The 20,017-nt window shown below is 35.1% G+C and overlaps 1 protein-coding gene across 2 annotated transcripts; it reads left to right on the top strand.

Annotated features, from left to right (window-relative positions):
• The first annotated feature begins 435 nt into the window (after positions 1–435).
• Positions 436–19,977, top strand: LOC106140180 (voltage-dependent calcium channel subunit alpha-2/delta-4). Of its 2 annotated transcripts, none has more exons than XM_013341741.2 (19): positions 436–915; positions 2,646–2,727; positions 4,179–4,289; positions 4,766–5,039; positions 5,213–5,736; positions 6,290–6,521; positions 7,453–7,589; positions 8,162–8,200; positions 8,928–9,074; positions 11,342–11,416; positions 12,056–12,237; positions 13,276–13,479; positions 14,401–14,555; positions 14,794–15,067; positions 15,451–15,751; positions 16,574–16,819; positions 17,775–17,892; positions 19,042–19,442; positions 19,789–19,977. In XM_013341741.2, the coding sequence occupies exons 1-19, from the start codon at positions 839–841 to the stop codon at positions 19,894–19,896; spliced, it is 3,687 nt and encodes a 1,228-aa protein (XP_013197195.2). In that variant the 5' UTR covers positions 436–838; the 3' UTR covers positions 19,897–19,977. The 2 variants fall into 2 exon arrangements, with proteins under 2 accessions (XP_013197195.2, XP_013197194.2); XM_013341740.2 differs by having other exon boundaries at positions 19,012–19,442.
• The last annotated feature ends 40 nt before the right edge of the window (positions 19,978–20,017 follow it).

Genomic DNA, 20,017 nt, shown 5'->3' with positions numbered 1-20,017 from the left:
TTGGGTTATTGAAAAATACAATTTTATTTAAACAACAGTTTGTATTATTTTAATATAACACATTTTTGTGAAAAATTAATTATTTTAATAGTAAAGTAAGGGATGTTCAATTAAGCTTATAATATTGTTTGAGTTGAGAACACATTAAGCTTCACTTATTTATAGAACTTCATTCGCAATACTGATTATTCATTCCTTATTATTTACATTTTAACAAGTATGGCATTTGCATGTCTGTTGGCTCTGCCTTTTCTGAAAGGGATAATAAGTGATCATATTTATGTGTGTACGTCACAAAAAGTTTTTATGTATCCTATTAGTCATACACTGGAACATTGAGCATCAGACTTTCAAAAGCTCCCGGTGTGTCTGCCGCCCGACCTAGTTCGGTCCCGTTCGATGCTGCCGAAGCGCTTCGTGTGCCGCCCGAGCGCCTCCGTCCGCCGCCCAGAATAGACGCAGCACGCGCGTCCGCCGCGCCACACGCCGCCGCCCCACGCACGGCGCGGCCAAACACACGCACGCTATTATAATAATAAAAAAAACAATAAAAACTTATCCACCAAACCCACAATAACTAGTGTTGTGACTCAACGTGTTTCGTAGTGTAACCGCTAGCACCAAAAACTAGTTACAGAAGTTCACGTAAACTATTTATAACCTCGTTAAAAGTGACTAAATGTTGTGCCGTCGCTTCGGAAGTGGCCTTGTATTGCACCGGTAGCTTACGGTTTTGTTTGACAATGCATAGTTTAGCCTTTTTGAGAAACAAATAGAGAAACGATGTGCCTTATCGTGTAATATTGTTGTTGATTGCGCGTGATTCGGCGATCCCATCATGCGGTGTTTGCGGTGGACCATTGTTGTGGTACTTTTGGTGGTTCCTGAACCAGTTCCCGCGTGGAAAGGTGATATGTAAGTATATATACAGAATAATGATGTTATGTAAAAGTTTGCACCAAAACTAAAATTAAAACAAACGCGCTATGCGAAATGTATGAGCTGCCATTGTAAAAGCTATAAAAGTCTAGTTGTTTAATCGCTTGTGTATGAAGCATAGAACTCTGAATAATAACAGTAATCAGTTATTTTGGTTTCGATACACTAATTTATTTGTTCTGTAGAATCATTATTGTAAATCTACATAAGTTGGTTATTTTACGATTTCTCAATTTATTTCAAGCATATTTGGTAATTAATGCAAAAAGCATTTATTATTAATAGTCAACTTTTTATAATATTTTTTGTTCATAATGTTCATTTAATGTTCATACAGGTTTCCGCGAAATCACATCTAACTTATTCTACAAATATTATAAATGCGAAAAGTTTGTATGTCAGTATGGATGTTTGTTACTCTTTCACGCAAAAACTAATAAACCAATTACGATGAAATTTGGTATGTAGGTACCCAGAATAACATATAGGCTACTTTTTATTCCGGAGTTCCCGCGGTATTGATAGGGTTTCCATGCGGACGAAGTCGCGGGCGGCCTCTAGTCATTTATAAATATAGTAAATAAAGTCAGTGTTTTTCTGAAAAACAGAAAAGATACATACACGTTTTTAGTGTAACAAATAAAATATACTAATACGCGAAAATATTTTTGAATTTGAATGATAAAAAACATAAATTTAAGTTTTTCTTTAAATTTTACACGCGAAGCCGAAGGCAAATTGCGGATTTAACTTTACCTACATTAAAGAAAACGTTTAAACTGAATAGCTTTATAAGCCTTAGAATTTATACGGAGGATAAAATTAAATTCGTAATCATCCTTTTAAGGTATAATCCGTTCTCATCATTAAACATTTTCAAGACTTTTACAAATCATATAATTTTTTACTCTTACGTATTATCTCTTGTCGGTGATACACAGATCCATACCAAAAATACCGAAGTTTTTGACAAATGACTCTTTTTTGTGTTACGTACGTTAGTTTGATTGCCTACCGTTTATCTGACGGAGGGGGTAAACATCGTGAGAAAACCTGCACCTGGAATTTGCAGGTTTCTTAACAATAATGGATCATGGCATGATCCATTATGGGTTAGGTTTCCCTGCACAGGTTATACAGGTCAGACGTGAGTCGCTTCGTGCTACATAATGATCTGCAAAATATGACTTGTAAATGTAAGCGGCGTAGCATCGTAGCTTCGTAGACGTGCTACGACGAGCATTTGATATCCCAAGGGTTGGCGCCGTGTCTACGAACTTTATGCCAACAGACACGCTACAAGCTCATGCAACTGAATAATTAACTTGTTTGCTCCGGTTATTTTTGTATTTGATGTTGAAAATATTTGGTCTCAATAGACCAAATTTTTTTTATATAGAAGTTGTTTTTGGTGTGGCTGTATCAAAAAAGACTATTTCTTGATTGATCGAAAAGTTTCTTCTTATGAAAACTGCGTAAAGTTGCTGAAATAGTAAAATTATAACAACTTAAGCGTGCCTTAAGACGGGCAGCATTTCTGTTAAGAAAATTGCCAACGGTCCTTTTAAGATTGTTTTACTTTCTTATCTATGCGTGTTTTGTTCTTGGGGAGTACATGGAATGCTAATAAAGAAAATAACGTAGGTGCTTTCGTCCTGTGTTTTGTTATGGCTGGTCTTATTGAAACGCCTTGTTTTTTGTTGCAGAGTAAAAGCATGGGCAAGGACGTTGGGCGACGAACTATGGAAGCTCAGCGAAGCCTTGACCAAGTCCGATCAGATAAGAATGGTAAGTATTGAGTGGTTTCTAAACAAAACTATGGCACAGTGTTTTATTACTTAGATTAATTGATCGCCTCACCTGATGGTATTGTATTTCGTATTTGTTCTTTATATAAATACATAAAATCAAGTCTTTTTCCTTTACGGGGTAGACAGAGCAGATCAACAATAATAATACCTACAACGGGTAATACAATCAAATAAGAACTGAAAGTAAAACAAAACAGAGCCCAATATAGGTTTGATATCAGATGAACACATGATGTTAGAAAGGCAGTATTTATAATTCAGTCTCGTACGGGTCTGTTTTGATATTGTTCTAGCAAAAGTTAATTAAGACCCGTGTCGGAAGCTTTATTATTGGGGTTGGCAGCCAGTTTAACGAAGATTACGTACTCATATGGAGACAGGGTGATTTAAGAGAAAATTTACGCCAAATCATTTCGATAAGGTCATGCTGTTTTTGGTTGTGTGGCCTACATATTTTCTTTTAAACATACGTCCATACGAATAGTATAAAGATAAAACTACCAAACATGACTCGACTTTAAATATTTTTACATAAACACAAAATAAGGCGATAAAAAGCAGTAGTAGAAAAAGAATTCTGTCTTTTTGTTTGTAAGTATACTCAAATTTCGGCAGCTAGTTGACGATTTCTAATGAAACTTGTATTATTTTTTAAAACTGGAACACTTGATGGAGATCCAAAATTGTCTACTCGTAGCTGCACTATAATAAATGTAGAATTGACACCTTAACGAAAATCGTATCTAGCCATGCGGACGAATCGGTTAGCATCAGTTAGGTACGAATAAAATATTCAGAACTCGTCAAGAGGGTTCACTAAGTTTACACTTTAAGTATCTTCAACCAGGGAAACGTAAACAGAGGATATTCAAGAGTAAATCCCATTTATATTCACATCTGGCAATACAACAAAAACAAACTCGACATTGCGCGTATGTAGGTACACACAATTTTCGCATAATAAGTTGTTTGTAAATATAATAACGAAGGGCGATATTTTTATACGACTTTATTACATTTATGTTACATATTTATTACATTTTTGTTATGTATTATTTAATTTTTATACATTGAGGTCGCGCGTGACTGTTATTATTTATGAAATTTTAATCGTATCACTTTACTTTTTTATGCAATGAAGACGTATTCAAATGTTTAGTGGAACTCCTTTCACGTACCTACCGTTTCATCATATTTTTCAGTTATCTAATAATAATATGATAAAGAGAAACGGATTGTTTTATATTTATAACAAATAAACTCAAAAACTATTAGACACTTTTATTCATTTTAATGAACTTTTGCACAGTTTGACTAATATCTTCAGATGTTTGCTTATTTTATTTTTTCGCAAAAGTTAAGTCCATAAAATAAAAATAATTAATTTTGCATAGAAAATTGCGTATTACCTTAGAAAATTCTTTTCAGAAATACAAACAAATGAACGCTAGCGTAAAGAAAAAAGATGGAAAACAAATATTGGAGTCGTCATTGCGCTCCGTCAGCACCATGTTGCAGAGGAAAATCAAGGCTGTCAAGGTATGTAAACTTTTCTGATTTTCAATTTCCTGATGTCAGTATTGTTTTACGGTGGTTAAAATAAAAGATATATAAATTATATTATGACTGGTTGTTTGTAAAGCCTACTTAACGACTTGAACGATTTGCGTGGGAATAAATCTAACATTTTCAAATTTTCTTTGTTTTTCTAGTCGCTCTCTTACTATCAAGGATTTTATCGATTGTTTACTTACGAGTATGTTTCCCTTTTCTATGGAACGGCCAGTTGGATTTATCTATTTTTGCGTTTAGCTCAAATTAGGTATAATATATACTAATTTTGGGCTAGTCTTTGAGTTGCGGACGTCATTTTGTGTAAAAACCTGTTACTTTATGTCATCGTCTGTGTTATCTAAACCCAGGCTTCTGAAAAAAAAACAACGTACATGAGCTGCATGGCTTCTTATCCCATAGGCCAATCGGGAACACTCTTAGATATTGTTTTCATCCAACAGTGCATACACGCGACAGCGCAGCGCCTGGCGCAGGAGTTTAATTTCACGAATTCTGACGACTTCCAATACTGTTCAGCCAAGTACTCCACGTTCGAATACGAGGACGAGAAGGCGGCTGAAGCTGCGAACAAGTACGAGATCACAATACCGCGGTTCGCTGTCGACAATCCTAACTATTTGAACATTTCTTTGGAGAAGGATTCACATTTTTACGACATCAGCGTCAATACGAACATTAGTTGCGTACATGTGCCTACTAATATTTATTACAAAGGTATGTAACCAACGCAATTGTTTTATCTATATTGTATTTTGTGTCTATTGTCAAGTGATAAATGAATGTTCAGACGAATTTCGTTAACAGATATCTTGTACCTACTTAATAATGGCTTTTGAAAAAACCTATGTTTTATTCTGGCTATATTTAATTCTTATTTTTCATTACAGAAACTGATGCTCTAAAAGCAATATTGTGGTCAAAAGACCTGAATGAGATGTTTACTAAAAATTATCAGTCTGATCCATCTTTATCATGGCAGTATTTTGGGAGTTCTCATGGTATACTCCGCTTCTACCCTGGTATGCCCTGGAACAGGAAAGAGACAGACACATACGACTGCAGAGTCAAATCGTGGTACATCGAAGCTGCAACGTGCTCCAAAGACGTCATTATCCTTTTTGACGTATCAGGGTCAATGACCGGCTTCAAAAATTACGTAGCAAGAAGAACGTTAGAATCTCTTCTAGATACCCTATCCAACAATGACTACGTAAATGTGTATACATTTAAAAATGTAACGCAAGAAGTAATTGGATGCTTCGGAGATCTCGTACAAGCGACTCCGGAAAATCTGAATACGATAAAGAATACTCTGGAGCCCACGGATAATGGAAAAACTCATAAAGTTCCTTTGGAAGGAAATGCTAACTTAACAGAAGCTTATACTAGAGCGTTCCAACAACTGAAAGCGGTAAGATTGTTGACTTCAGTTTAATTTATTGTAATTTATTTTGCCTGTTCTCGTAACAATAATATTTTCGAGGAAATTTTAACGCCGGCCGGCTTATGTAAATAAGTAAGGTAAAATTTCCAGGAACCTTTTTATGAATGCAATGAAAAATTTCGCCCATTATCATTTCTTATTCAGACATTTTTCTATAAGATAAAAATTCAGTCAAAGTAATTTTTATTGACATTTACATGAATATTTTTAATTTAACAATACCAGGTAAAAATATATCTAAAATTACAGTATAAATTGGGCTGATTAACAAATCTTACCATACCACCACATTATTAAAGGTCTGAACATATGTATGTCGCGATATGACGAAGTCCTTTACAGAGATCCAAACTTTTTAGCTTATCGTCACAGGTACACCCCGGGCTCCTCTCCAGGGAGGACGCAACCGGGTTCGACGCCAGGAGGATGATTAAAGTCATTTCGGGAAAAGTCCGTTAAGACCTTAATGTTTATTATGAAATGTACTGAGTAGAAAAATAATAACAAACAATTTCTACAGAAAAGAGATTCGAGAAGTGGTGATTGCGACGTGAGCAGCACCCAAGGCTGCAACCAACTGGTCATGGTCATCACGGACTATGTTCCTGGGAATTTGACGGAAGTTTTTGAGGAATATAATAGGGAGGTTGTGGACGGGAAGACGTATATTCCTGTGAGGGTGTTTACTTACCTCATAGGGAAGGAGGTAACTAATGTGCGGGAGATTCAGTGGATGGCGTGTCAGAATAGAGGTAAAGTTCCTAAAGTCATCTTGTACCCATATTTTTACACAGAGGGAGAATAGAAATAGGAATTAAATTTTATTCATTTTTATATTTATATATTGAATTCTATGATCGGGACACACTCTGTACCTAATCAAATGTAAAATTATAATTTATCTTATTTATCTTTATATAACTGCGTAAATATGCGTAGGTTAGGTTTTATGCTTGATTGAAAGTAGTTATAGGTAAAAATTTCAAAATAGACGACCGTTATTAATACGAATTGAATAAACATATAATTATTTTAAGAGTAATTTGATATTGCGGACATAAGAGGTGTTAGGAAATTACATTCAAAATGAGCGCAGAGGCTGCTCAGGGATTTGTAACCCAATTACACGGGGATCTACTCGTCTTAATATTATATTAAATAATATTCCCAAAAAGACGAAAATAGTCGCTGTCTCAAATTATTCATTTTATTTATTTATTTAGGTATGTACACTAAATTATATATACTCGTAGGAGCATTTAATACTAATTAAATAATAGTAATTTTAGTTCAAAGGTGCTACTTATTTCAATAGAAATTTCTTTCAGTAGACCCATCACGAGAGATGAATATTGGATTATTCATCGTATGTTTAATATTTTTATTAAGATACTACGTTTTTGCCTGCGGCTTTATCTGCGTATTCAATAAACTTACTCATAAACACAATCAAACACAAGTGAGCACCTTTAAGTGAAAAACGATTTCCGAATATTTGTCTGAGCTGGAAATTAATCGTATTCACGTACCTACTTGATTGAAAACTTCCTTGACGTTTGATGGGTATAGAACTATCAAACGTATGGCATATAATTTTTCCGATAGCGAAAAAAAAAATGCCATAAAAATTACGAGCTAGTAACTCAGGATCTTCATGAAGAGACATTGAATGCTGATCCCCAGGTTACTTCGTACACATCCACTCGGTGGAGGAGGTGCAGCAGCAGGTCTTGAAGTACATCAACGTGATAGCTCGCCCCATGATCTTGGAGGGAGAAGACCCTCCACCCACGTGGACTCACGCTAATATTGATCAAACGGTACATTTTTTTTTAAGTTTAGTTTGAAATTGCACTAATCTTAAGGATAAGGATAAAAGGTAAAATTTAACGCAATATTATGGCCAAAATTTTATTTAAACATGTCTTCATATATTCTTCATTCATGTTTTCATATATTAAAAATGATAGGTAAGAAAAAGGTTTTAACCAATTAACTGTAAACTAACAATTCGCGTTATTCGCGATAGAAAAGTAATTAAGTATGTCTGATACGATTTACGAGTATATGAAGGCAATTAGGCAAGATATTGATATACATTATTCATTTGTTTATGGGATACTAAAATTTTATTTTGTTTCTTAGTCGATTCTATGACATACAAATGTTCCTTTTTTAATTCAGGTCTTCACGGTCAACTTTATAGCAAAGTATTTTCAAGCTAATTCAAGCAAAGTATCTAATTGGTTTAGAGTATATAATGAGTTTACAAAATAGGCTGATAAAAATGAACAAAGAAATAATAATGGCTGACTGATAATAATGACTGGTATTCCTTTTGTTCTGAGCGAGGTTTAAGTAGATTTTCCAGTAAAATTCATTATGTTTTCAGAGGACGGCTAAATGGGATGTAAGCAGCGATGTGGATAAGGTACGTATGCTTTAATACACACATATTAATTGCTATGATTCTTACAGATTTCTTTGCCGTTCTTCACACTCTTTACTATTTTCATACATTCTCGACAATCACGGAACTCCTAACATCTCTCTTTTTAAAAACATTAGAAATTTGGTCCCAAGAAGTTAGAAGAGGCTGTCCTACTTTTTCAGTTAGATCTGCCTTAAAATACCTTTTGTTAATCTGCCCTTATCCATTATTTCGTCATGTCAAAACCATTTCAGCGTACCCTTTTCAATTCTGGCCATTACATCTTCTTTCACTTCATATATTCCTCTTACGTTAATATTTCTATTCTTTAATATAATAGTACTCCCAAACGGTCCCTTGTTTTTCAATTACCTTCACTTATTTTCTTTGACGTTAGACACAGGATATATGTATGTTGATTTCCCAGAAGCCTCTCGAAAACAAATAAGGCTCTAATCAAAACTACATTCGCGTCTATAGATGTAGTTGAAGCTTTATTTGTTCGCATTTTTTTGTCTTCTAGAGCATTTCAATCCATTATAATTTATTCTCAAAACGATTTACCTACCTACTAAATATTATTGGGGAGTATTTTGGTGCACGTTTTTTAAGAAATCAAAATAAAGCTTGCTTTAGCATTGAGGGAATGTCCTTCACACGTACGTGTCACGTGATATCTTTTATTTTATTTTGAAAATAAAAGCTTGTAATAAATTTATTTCTAAAGCCGGATGAAGACAAGCTGGTGACTTCGGTGGCCATCCCCGCGTTCGACCTGAAGTACAACGCGAAGCACAACGACGCCATGCTGCTGGGGGTGGCCGGGACCGACGTCCCTATAGACAGCATCGCCAAGCTCGCACAGCCGCATCAGGTGAACTTGCATATATTTATTTAATCTTACTCGTATATATAAAATTCTAGTGTCACAATGTTCGTTCCCGTACTCTTCCTAAACGGCTTGACCGATTCTCATGAAATTTTTTGAGCATATTGAGTCGTCTGAGAATCGGCTAACATCTATTTTCCATAACCCTTAGTATTAAGGGTTTTCCACCCTTAATTTTTTTTAAAGTAGAAAATACTTAATAATTATTTATATCGCAAAACAACCTTTGCCGGGACGGCTGGTTATATATAGAATTTTCCATCTTTGAATATACTCGTATACCACATACTGCTGCAGGAAGAGAGGGTGACCGCGGCAAGATAGTCGGAGAGAAATTTTAGAGATTTCTCGTCATTGTTTCTCTCCACATCAGCTTAATTAAAATATTTTTATTTACACACAGATCTGCTGAATCATGCGAATTTGTCCAATCAAGGCGAACATATTAGGAAGAACTCATTAAAAAAAATATCTAAAATGAAAAGTATTATGTTAAAAACTTATATTTCATTTATTCTAGTAACCAAATAAGCAGAATTTCAAGACTGCTTTTAATTTTAGGTAGGAACATTAATTTTATTAACTTAACTTTAAGTGCAACTCTAAATGATCGTATAAAGGAAGTGGATGGCTTTACCTTACCATTTATTATACGTAGAATGCCGAGGAAACCTGCGCAATGTAGATAATAACGTTAGCGTAATGGAAGTGCCGATAACTCACCCCTCATTTGTGTAATCAGCCATATTATTTACTCAATACTGATATATCTTGGGTCTTGGATGTTTTACCTTTATTTATTTTTGTGTTTTTTTTTTTTATAAATTACAGAATTGTTCTATTAGGAGATGCACTAGCAAACTGTCAATATGGGTGAACTTGGCCTATTAGACGTGATTGTATGTATGTACAGAATCGCTAGGTTTGTATCCCATGTAATCTTTTAAGTTTAATTGGTACAAATAAAAAAAAATAACTTTGTTTTTCTTATAATGTTAGTAAGTAAATAAACATATTTCATAACATTGCCAGCTACTTACTCTGTAACAATATAAAAGAGGAAATCGTTTGTCAATATTTCATACGCGGAATGCGCAATTGGGCATCAATGAATCCACTGAACCATTGTTTTCCAGCAGATTTAATATTCATTGGACTTCTGGATATCGGAATTCGGCAATTAGTCGACGGCATCGAGCCTTCACGACCTCACAGTATAATGAAGGTTCTCTACGATTCTGAGAATAAGGCTCAAAGCTAGTGAAAAGCGCTTTCAGGCTCTTTAGGTAGATGTTGTATAAAACAAAGCTGCTTCAAGCTGTCCGTTCTTAAGAAGGAAAAATGCTTTAATCTTTAAAATCACGGTTACGAGTTCCTTCAGTAGAAAGAATTATTCAAGAGGAATGTTTTAAATAGTTATTTACCTAAAATCAGCATTGCACCCGCGCGAAGCCGGGGTGGGTCGATAGTTATATAAATAAACTTTACTTTGTGGCTTTGAACAGAATTATAGGTGACTGCAGTTGGGTAACAACGTTTCTCATTTTCCAGTGTTTGTTTTATAAATATTTATCCTAAATTATAAATGGTGCTATAGCCCAAAGGGAAGTGACTAAATTATCTGTGTTTTTGTTGGGTAAAAGTAATGATAAGCAGTCTTGATAAAACATCGGTTATTTTATCACAAATTTTGTTTTCGACATATGTAATAGGCAGACCTTATGAATCTCAAAGTTTGTCTTATGATAGTTAACGTGCACATTTAACACATCGGTGGAATGATGCTTTAAGTCAATATCGGCATAATGGAGCTCAAGGGATGGATCAATTAGAATTAATTGGGATGTAGGCGAATGTCTATTTGCCTAACAGACCTGTGTATTATCTGCTTAGGTATTTTTATATGTAGCAGTTAAGTAGTAGTTATTTAGGTAGTACTTGTAAGTTGTTTTTGTATTGATGAATTAATTATTTAATGAAACTCGAAGTAAAAGTCGGTCTACAGACTAAACAACTTTAGTTTGAATGTAAGATTGGTATTCAAACTTCCTCTTGCGGTAAAGTCCCGGCTATACATATACCTGACTGAAGAGGAGTTTGGTTTCACCTTAGATTTTTGAAGCCTTTATTAGGCAAAAGTTGAGTCGGTCATATGGAGGTATCTGCATCCACTGCAGAAAAAACCTTACCCGTAAATTATGGTTTCCGCTCATGCTTCCGAATATTATAAATAATGATTTGTATATTTGCAGCTAGGTGTCAATGGCTATTCCTTCATCGTCAGCAACAATGGTTACTTGTTGTTGCATCCACTATTACGTACTACGGTTAGTATTTAATCTAATTAATACAACATTATTATATAAGTACACACTCTCTATAGTTACTACGCAAATTACGAACTAATTATTCGACCTTGAAGTTACACTCCAAGAACTACAACTAGATTAATTAAAGCTACAAGCAAGACTCTAATTTGAAAAGTTATTTTGTAAAATGTCTACTCACATCTTGTAGCGGGTTGAAGATCGAAGTATTGGTATAAGGAAAGAGTGGCTAGATTCAATTTGGACGTTGGATTTATTTCGGTTAGCTCGGGGAATCAATAGAAAGGCTTGGGATATCGAATGGAGAAAATGAGGTATTTCTTGACGCCTCGCTTCGCTTGGAGTGTTTGATACTTTTTTGACTTTGATGAAAATATTTCGATTTTCTTATTTAGTTTTTATAGGTAAATTTTATGTAGGTTTTTAATTCATAACATATTCCTAACCGGGAGCTTCTTGACTTTAAAGGTGAGGGTTGGCTTGCCGCTACCCGCCCAACGGAGGGTAGCGGACTATATACTATTCATAAAATGAATATTATGGCCCATTAAATATTGCATTCCTAAATACACTTAGAAGAGCAGTGTCATCTTAATACGTATACAATACATATTAAACAACAAACACATTTATCAACAGATTAACGATGAACTTCAAGCTAACTACAACAGTGTAGACTTCGTGGAGGTAGAACAAGTGGACGACGGGAAAGGCCCCAGGGAGTTGGGTCCGGAGATCAAGCAGCTAAGAGTGAGCTTGGTGGACGGAGACCATGGCGACATGAGGGACATCAGGGTGCTGTTCCATTACGATGATATGAGGTAGGGAACTTATCGTTTCAAGGGCATTTCAGCTATCAAAAGATGTATACTTACCCTAACAAAAGGCTTTCCTTAGATTGAGGATGATATGAAAAAAAAAACAATTTACTTACATTGATTAGGAATATTGTGACTATTGACTTTGTCTACCCCGTAAGAGGTAAAGATTTAGTAGTTGTAAATTTGAAGAGATTACAGATTTTGTCTGCTTAATAAAATCAATACCAAATGCATTATAACACACATTCAATATGCAGTTTACCTATTTCCTACGGTTTCGTATAACCTAGTAAAACCCACAGAAAGATCCTCAAAAAAATCAAGGATAACTTCATAAGTTAATTCTATTTTATACCGTTCTAAAATAATCACAAACAAAGTATGTCATATTATTGCTTCAATAACTGACAGAAACGATCGCAAAAGTGTTTTGTACTCAGCGCTCGGCCTGAAAGTTTATTGGAAAAGTGTTCATAAACTTAATTATGCAGCTAGGATGTCCCGTGACGAGCTTTCAGTGAAGCTTTTAGTTAGCGGATGACCGCCGTAACGAACGAGAACTTTTCTGCGAATTGGCTGAGTGAACTCGCGCGAAGTTATGGATTTAACAAATTGCAATATTCATGAATTGTCGAAAAATATCGTCATTTGTAACACAAAATTGTCTTTTATTTGTATGATTTGCCGTGTGGTTCTCGGCACCAATACAAAAACTATTATAATACTCTTTCCCATGGATGTCGTAAAATGCGATTAAGGGATAGGCTTAAAAACTTGGGATTCTTTTTTAGGCGACGGGCTAGCAACCTGTCACTATTTGAGTCTCAATTCTATCATTAAGTCAAATAGCTGAACGTTGCCATTCAGTCTTTTCAAGACTCTTGGCTCTGTCTACCCCGCAAGGGTAGTATGAAAATTTAGGCGGATTTCCAGAAAACATAGTAAACTATAGGTATTAAGTAAAGGCTATTCCCATTATCCAAATTATATACAGTTGAAAAAATAACGTTCGACTCACCATTACGATTTGTTTCCCAGGCGGATCTCTCGAGTGAGCCACGAATATTTCTTCAACAAATTGGAAGGGACTCCATTCTCCATGGGCATATCCCTGCCCAAGGCTTATGGAGACACGGAACTGCTGCTCAAGGATAACCCTCTGGAGGCCAAGCAAGGCAAAGAGCTGACTGGAATCAACGTTACGGATTACTTCCGATTCAGCTATAGAGTACATCCAGATTGGTAAGAGACGTACTTAATATAACCACCACGTAAATAACATATTCAAAGACATCTTATGTCAATTTTAACATGTTTTATTTATTAATACTAAGTAGTAAGAACGCTCTCTTTCCCATTGATGTCGTAAGAAGCAAAAATGTACCAAAAAAAATGCGTTTTCTTACCAGATCTAGATGAGATAATAATACCAATATTAGGAATGTCGAAGACCATACAAAGTTTAAAATGTGTTGGAAAACAGACCTCGTTTTCGAAGTTCCAAACGTAGCAACAGGTTATAACTGGGAATTCCCAAAGATAACAATGTATTATATTTTATACTATACATTTTGTATTGGTGCCGTGTGGTTCCCGGCAACAATACTAAAAAGAATAGGGCCACTCTATCTCTTTCCCATGGATGTTGTAAAAGACGACTAAGGGATAGGCTTACAAACTTGGGATTCTTTTTTAGGCGATGGGCTAGCAACCTGTCACTATTTGAATCTCAATTCTATCATTAAGCCAAATAGCTGAACGTAGCCATTCAGTCCTTTCAAGACTGTTGGCTCTGTCTACCCCGCAAAGGATAAAGACGTGACCATATGTATGTATGTATGTAAATAAATACTTTTTGTTTTCATATGAGATTGTGCATGAGATATCATGACTTATGTTAACCACAAGTGGGGGGAGGCTGGATTTCTGAGATACAGGCATCTGCCTAGTTCAGACACCAGTCTCTCATATTCATATTCTTACCTATTTGCATTTACTACTTGATATTTGAGAGAAAATAAAAATATTTTTGATTTGATTTTGATTTGATTGATGTACGATACATTTCCTTTAACAAAAAAACTAAGCTCTTGCTTCAATTAATATTCAAACAAATGCTTAAATAGCCTAATGCACAACATTTTAAACGAGCGTTTCCTGCAGGGTATACTGTAAATACCACTATTTGGAAGGTCACGAGTCGGATAACGCCGAAGAAGAAATCTGGAAATTCCTCGTCAATTTGTCCATGAACAAAACTGATATCACGAAAAAACAGTACTCTGAAGATATTGAGAGCAACGACTTTGACGTAAAAAGTAAGTGAAATCATTTGTTGTGATCCTTTTTCAAGTATTCTTGGGGTTCTTCTTTAAGGCTAATAATATGCTAGCAACTTATGCTAATTAACTGATACTATATGAAATTAAATTTCACCACTTAGGCATATAGCTGAACGTGGCCTTTCAGTCTCTCCGAGACTGTTGGTTCTGTCTACCCCTGCAGTCTTCACTGTAAGGGTATATTATATGTATGATTTGTTTTATTTCGAAACAGAACATTGTGAAAAAGCTACACCTCTAGAAAAGGATGATTACTATTGCAACGAAGATTTAGTGAAGCAATTAGTTTTCGATGCCAAATTAACAACGCCTTACTTCAAAACTTGGGAGGCTTCGAAGGTCGAATGGAATCTGGCTGAGAAGTACAACGTGAGCGTAAGATTTATAGCAACTTCTAGTGGCATGACCAGGTGGCACTACATCTTTGAAGAGGATAAGAACGAAGTGGTAGATGACTTTGGGAATAGGCATAAAAATTATACAGATAAGTGAGTACTTAATTAGTTCAGTTCTTTTAATAATAGTAAGCATTTGATTTTATTTTCACCTCATAAGTGATAAAACATAAAACATAAAATGTAATTACATACGTCTTACCGACGTAGATAGTCAATAGTATTGAAAAGACTAATAAAATAACGTAAACAATATTATGAGCTTTGTAAGCTACTTTCGACATTGTGAATACCTTCAGTGTTCATAAAATACAAAAACAAAAAAAGAAAGGAGCTTTACATTATCCTACCATCATAGTATACTTCAACATCTATTATCGCACTTAAATAAAAAAAATACTAATAATTATGAGAAATACAGGATAGAAATACTTCCTCAATTAAGTTAACCGTTTGACAAATATTTTATGATGCAGAGTATTCGGCGACAAGTACATCCTGGCTATTGAAGAAACATGGTACAAGGCGGCGGTGCTGCAACATATGATCAACAAGGATTCCCTTGTAGTCGCCACTCGGCTGCCGATCTTAGACGAAATCATAAAGGAACGTCCTCCAGTGCAGGACGAAGATGGAGACATCACTATGACGGCCAGCTACGCGATATTCTATAGAGACGGTGAAATAGAGACGCCGGCGTCGGTCGTCGGATTTCAGTACTCGTATTTGAGTTTTCAGAAACGGTTCGCTGAAATCACCAACATGACTACGGAACCTGTGAGTATTCCTACTGATTTTGCAAATATATCTTATCTAATACTAGACTATTTTTTAGATACTAGATAGAGAATAATTCGAATGCGTGTAGACTAGTTTGAGTTTTGTTTATATCTTTGAGTTGATAATTACCTACTCCTATTCGTAATAGATTTTCTAATATTAATGTGTTATAAAGCTAATATACGCAAATGTAAGGACTTGTGTTAACTCATACATGCGTAATCTAATCTTTCGTTAACAAGTATTCGACTATATTTTAAGCGTTTTGTTATTCTTAATAATCGCAATTAATTAATTAAAAATAACTGAAGAACTCTGAAAAAAGATAATGTATAGTCCCAACTATAGCGACCTGAATTCCTAGAGCAGCCTTTATTTTACGAGATTCCATGGCAGTCATTCCACGCTAGATGAAAGGAATTCCGGATCGCGGGAGAGCGCGGAAAAATCGAACATAGCTCTTTTTTTACGTACCGACTGTTTGAGTAAGCGACCGCTTTGAATTTATGAAAGTTCTAGAGGAAGGAAGTGTTTTTATTACTATGTTTTATAAATTTTAAGTTGAATTTTGTTGCGCAGTAAAAACTAACAGTTGTAAAAATAATGTAGTCGCATACTTGTATTGGCGATAAGAAATACCTACACTTTGAAAAATGTTTGCATTGGATGATATGATTAACAATACTTATTTCTAAGATTGAGTCTTACATAGAAATATCTGTGTGTGCCTTATTAATCAAATCAGATCAAAACTAAAGTCCTTTAACCTCAGTGCTACCGAGCTACTATTAAAACTAATTTATCCCATTTCCAAAACAGGAGTTCACGTGCGAAGGTAAGCGCTACCATTGCTACGTCATAGACAGCTCTGGGTACATCGTGATGTCTAAAGAGATAGAAGAAGTGGGTCAGTTCTTCGGGGCCCTGGACATGAACACCAAGTTGGTGATGCAGTCCTTCCTGGAGAAACAAGTGTTCGAACACGTTGATGTGTACAATTACCAAGCGCTGTGTCCTCATAGTTCGTTGAAGAAAACCACGGGTGATGCGTGGAGTTTGGTTACGGTAAGTTTTAGGCTACTTTTATTGTAAGAATCAAAGTTTCTGTTCTACTTTATAGTCTAAAAGTATGTTAGGGATAAAGGCGGAAAAATCTTAATATTATGATCACTGTGTTAAACTTATAAAAAAATGTAAGGTTGAATTTGAAGTTATTTCATATTTTACCTTTTGTATATAAAAATCGAATTTGTTCTACCATTAAACCGAACACAGGAGCTTTAAATTAACAATTATAGAACCGGCTACAGTACATACTCATCAAAGTCAAAGCTGTGTCATCTCGCCTTGATTGGTATATAGCGGGTGGCCCAGAGTTGTGTGTAGGTACTATTACTATGTAGTACATAAAAAAATATTTTCTCGTAGTCTCATCTAGTAGAATGACCTCGTAGCATTAACGTAGACAACACTTGTAGCATCTTTGTAGACAAAACTCGTAGCATATCCGTAGCAAAGTTCGTAGCTTCATGAATATCCCCCTTCTGTCACCGTCGGATAAAAAAAGTATATTTAAGCACGAGTGGCTGATTTCGTTCAAGTCAGACTAGAACTTATCTCAACTTTTTAGGCGTAACGAAGATTAACGATCGTCTTGTTACCCTTAGTAACCAAAAAGTTTGATACAAAAAATGTACGAGTAAAAAGCTTTCATATTGTCTGAACATGACTTGGGAGTTTTGAATGTACCTACTCGTATTTCTGTTAATTCGGTTTAAAGAACTTTATTTCTCAAAAAGACATGACGTCACTGACATGAGAAAACTTATATTTATAAAACAGTCATCCAAACAACCTTAGTTAAATTAATTATCGCCAACAGAGAGAAGATTATTTCTTCATCTGTAGTTATTCTCTTCGTGTTGTGCAAGTTTAATGTTAATTCATGATAATATTACATTTTTACAGTAATATTTCTTACTATCCTACTTTACCTATGTTAGTTTTGTTTTAATTACAGCCTTTCAGTTTATTTTCGAACTTCCTTCGCTGGCTGGTCTTGGAGGCTGTATTACTCCTGTCAAATTTATCACAATTCAGCTGGCAGTCCTTGGCAGCCACCATCGTAGTTGCTGATGGTAAGTGCAAACAATTAAAAACAAAATAGCCTAAATAGCAAATCAATATATAATAGCAATAATTAACTATCATTATCAATATTGAATGCGCAAGAACGAAAAAAATTACTTAAATGAATGTGTTACAAAGTATTAAATTATAATCTTCATTTGCCTGTCAAATTGTTATGAAGTCTTCGCTTTAGTCTGATTCAAAAAGTTTAAGAAGTGACTCTAATAATTCGAAAATGAAAAAAAGAACAATAAGATTTCAGAATTTTTCTGTCCGTATAGCTTTCTATAATTTGTGCCAGAAGTCGTAATTTACAATTGTGTAACACAATACTAGACGATTATATTCTCTTGAAAATTACTTTCCGTGTTACATATCAAAGGGAACATTATAATTACGAAGCCGCTTAAACATTTTCCTGAATTTGAGATAGCATTTTAATGAGGAAACTGTTAAAGACGAGCGCTTTCATTTGAATAATGGACGAATATTAATTTATATCCAACTTAGTAGTATTATAACATTTACTGTTAATCGGACTTTAAACTGTGTACCTTGGAACGGGCACGCTTTTTTAATCGGTCACTTATTCACTCTACCACCGACGACGCTCGAAATATAGAATAAAAATAAATTGAAATGATCAATTATTGATTATTTATTTATTCATAAGTCTATAATCTATTGAATGAGCCGGATATACTGGGTAGGCGCTGCGAACATGATTATATTTAATTTTAGTAATGATCAGACTTCTTGAGCTCTACAAAAAAGATTTTCAGCCCATAATACAGAAAAAAAGAAATCGAATTTCAAATATTCTTTATAGTAGAATACAAGCCACAGTGTCCAAAATGGCTAAAGAAGAATAGATCTGAATTGATGTGTAAATCTAATGTATATTCATCAAGTAATTTGGCACTTTACGTTGCTTTAGATGTACTGCTACATAAATGTTGTAAATTTTAATTCTCACGATTAAGGCTCAGTTTAATTGACTAAAACTTATATAACTCAATTGAAACGTAGTTATTAACTTGCTAGGCGCATGACTAGTCGCAGCTCGCACATCTTTTAGTCGGTCTAATATTTCCGCTTAACATAACCGCATGCTTCTTTCCACACAGACTACGATGAACTCATAATCGGGTCCACAGAGGAGCCAGCAGCCACTACACCGGAACCAATCAAAAACGAGAGCATCCACGCCAAGGAGGATGAAAAGGAGAAACCTTTTTCGTGCGACCATCAGATCACGTTGTACATTCTGAACCAACCTTTCTTCTTGGAAGCGATGGGTGCATCACCTGTAGTGAAGGAAGATAAGCCTGGGGAATGTCATCCGAGGTATTGGGCGTCGATTGTGTCCAAAACGAATCTGCTTTTGGTGGTGGTTGATAGTAAAGATACGGATTATGGATACAACTGCAGTATGCCGCCGGAGACGAAGCCCATGGCCACTGAAGACTCCACGACCAGTCGCGAGCCGTGCCATAAGCTGGAACTTGGGCAGTTGAAACGGCGACGTCTTGAAGGATGCTTCACTTATCATGAAGGGGTGCGTATTTCTCTAAATATGCTTAAATTAATTCCGGTACTAAAATTCAGCGATTTTTCTGCATTGAGATGTCAGTTTCTTTGCCTTTCAAAAGGGAATAAAAATGTAACCTTTGTAACTATATTAACAATAGTTTGCTACGGAATAAAAGAGTTGGGGTATTAATTGAAAGTTTTCACTGCAGTAGGAGTTGGGTTACAAATGGCTTTTGCAATTCCTTATAATGTAGTACTTATTAGTGTGTTTATTCTAACTATATAAACATGTTATGCCAATAAGAAAGTTGTGTCATAATTCTTATACTAAAAAATATAATAAATCTAAAATGTTATATCTTATTTCGCAGGAAAGAAACATAACCGCGTGTGGTAAGGGCAGCCTCGCGCACGCAGATATTACCCTGTTCATCACAACCTCACTCATCACGGCTGCAGCAGCCTGGCTCATCTCATGATGACCAGTCGCACACGTCCAACACATTTGTACCTTTGTTACTTTCTCAGTAAAAATTGTTGCACCCTATACTGTTTCTCATTTTAAAACCTGTAAAAAATATTTGTTTTCTGACTTATAAA

This window comes from Amyelois transitella, chromosome 3 (genome assembly GCF_032362555.1).
Source record: "Amyelois transitella isolate CPQ chromosome 3, ilAmyTran1.1, whole genome shotgun sequence".
NCBI lineage: Eukaryota > Metazoa > Arthropoda > Insecta > Lepidoptera > Pyralidae > Amyelois > Amyelois transitella.
The sequence above is the reverse complement of the archived record's forward strand: the minus strand, read 5'-3'. Positions and strand labels throughout refer to the sequence as shown.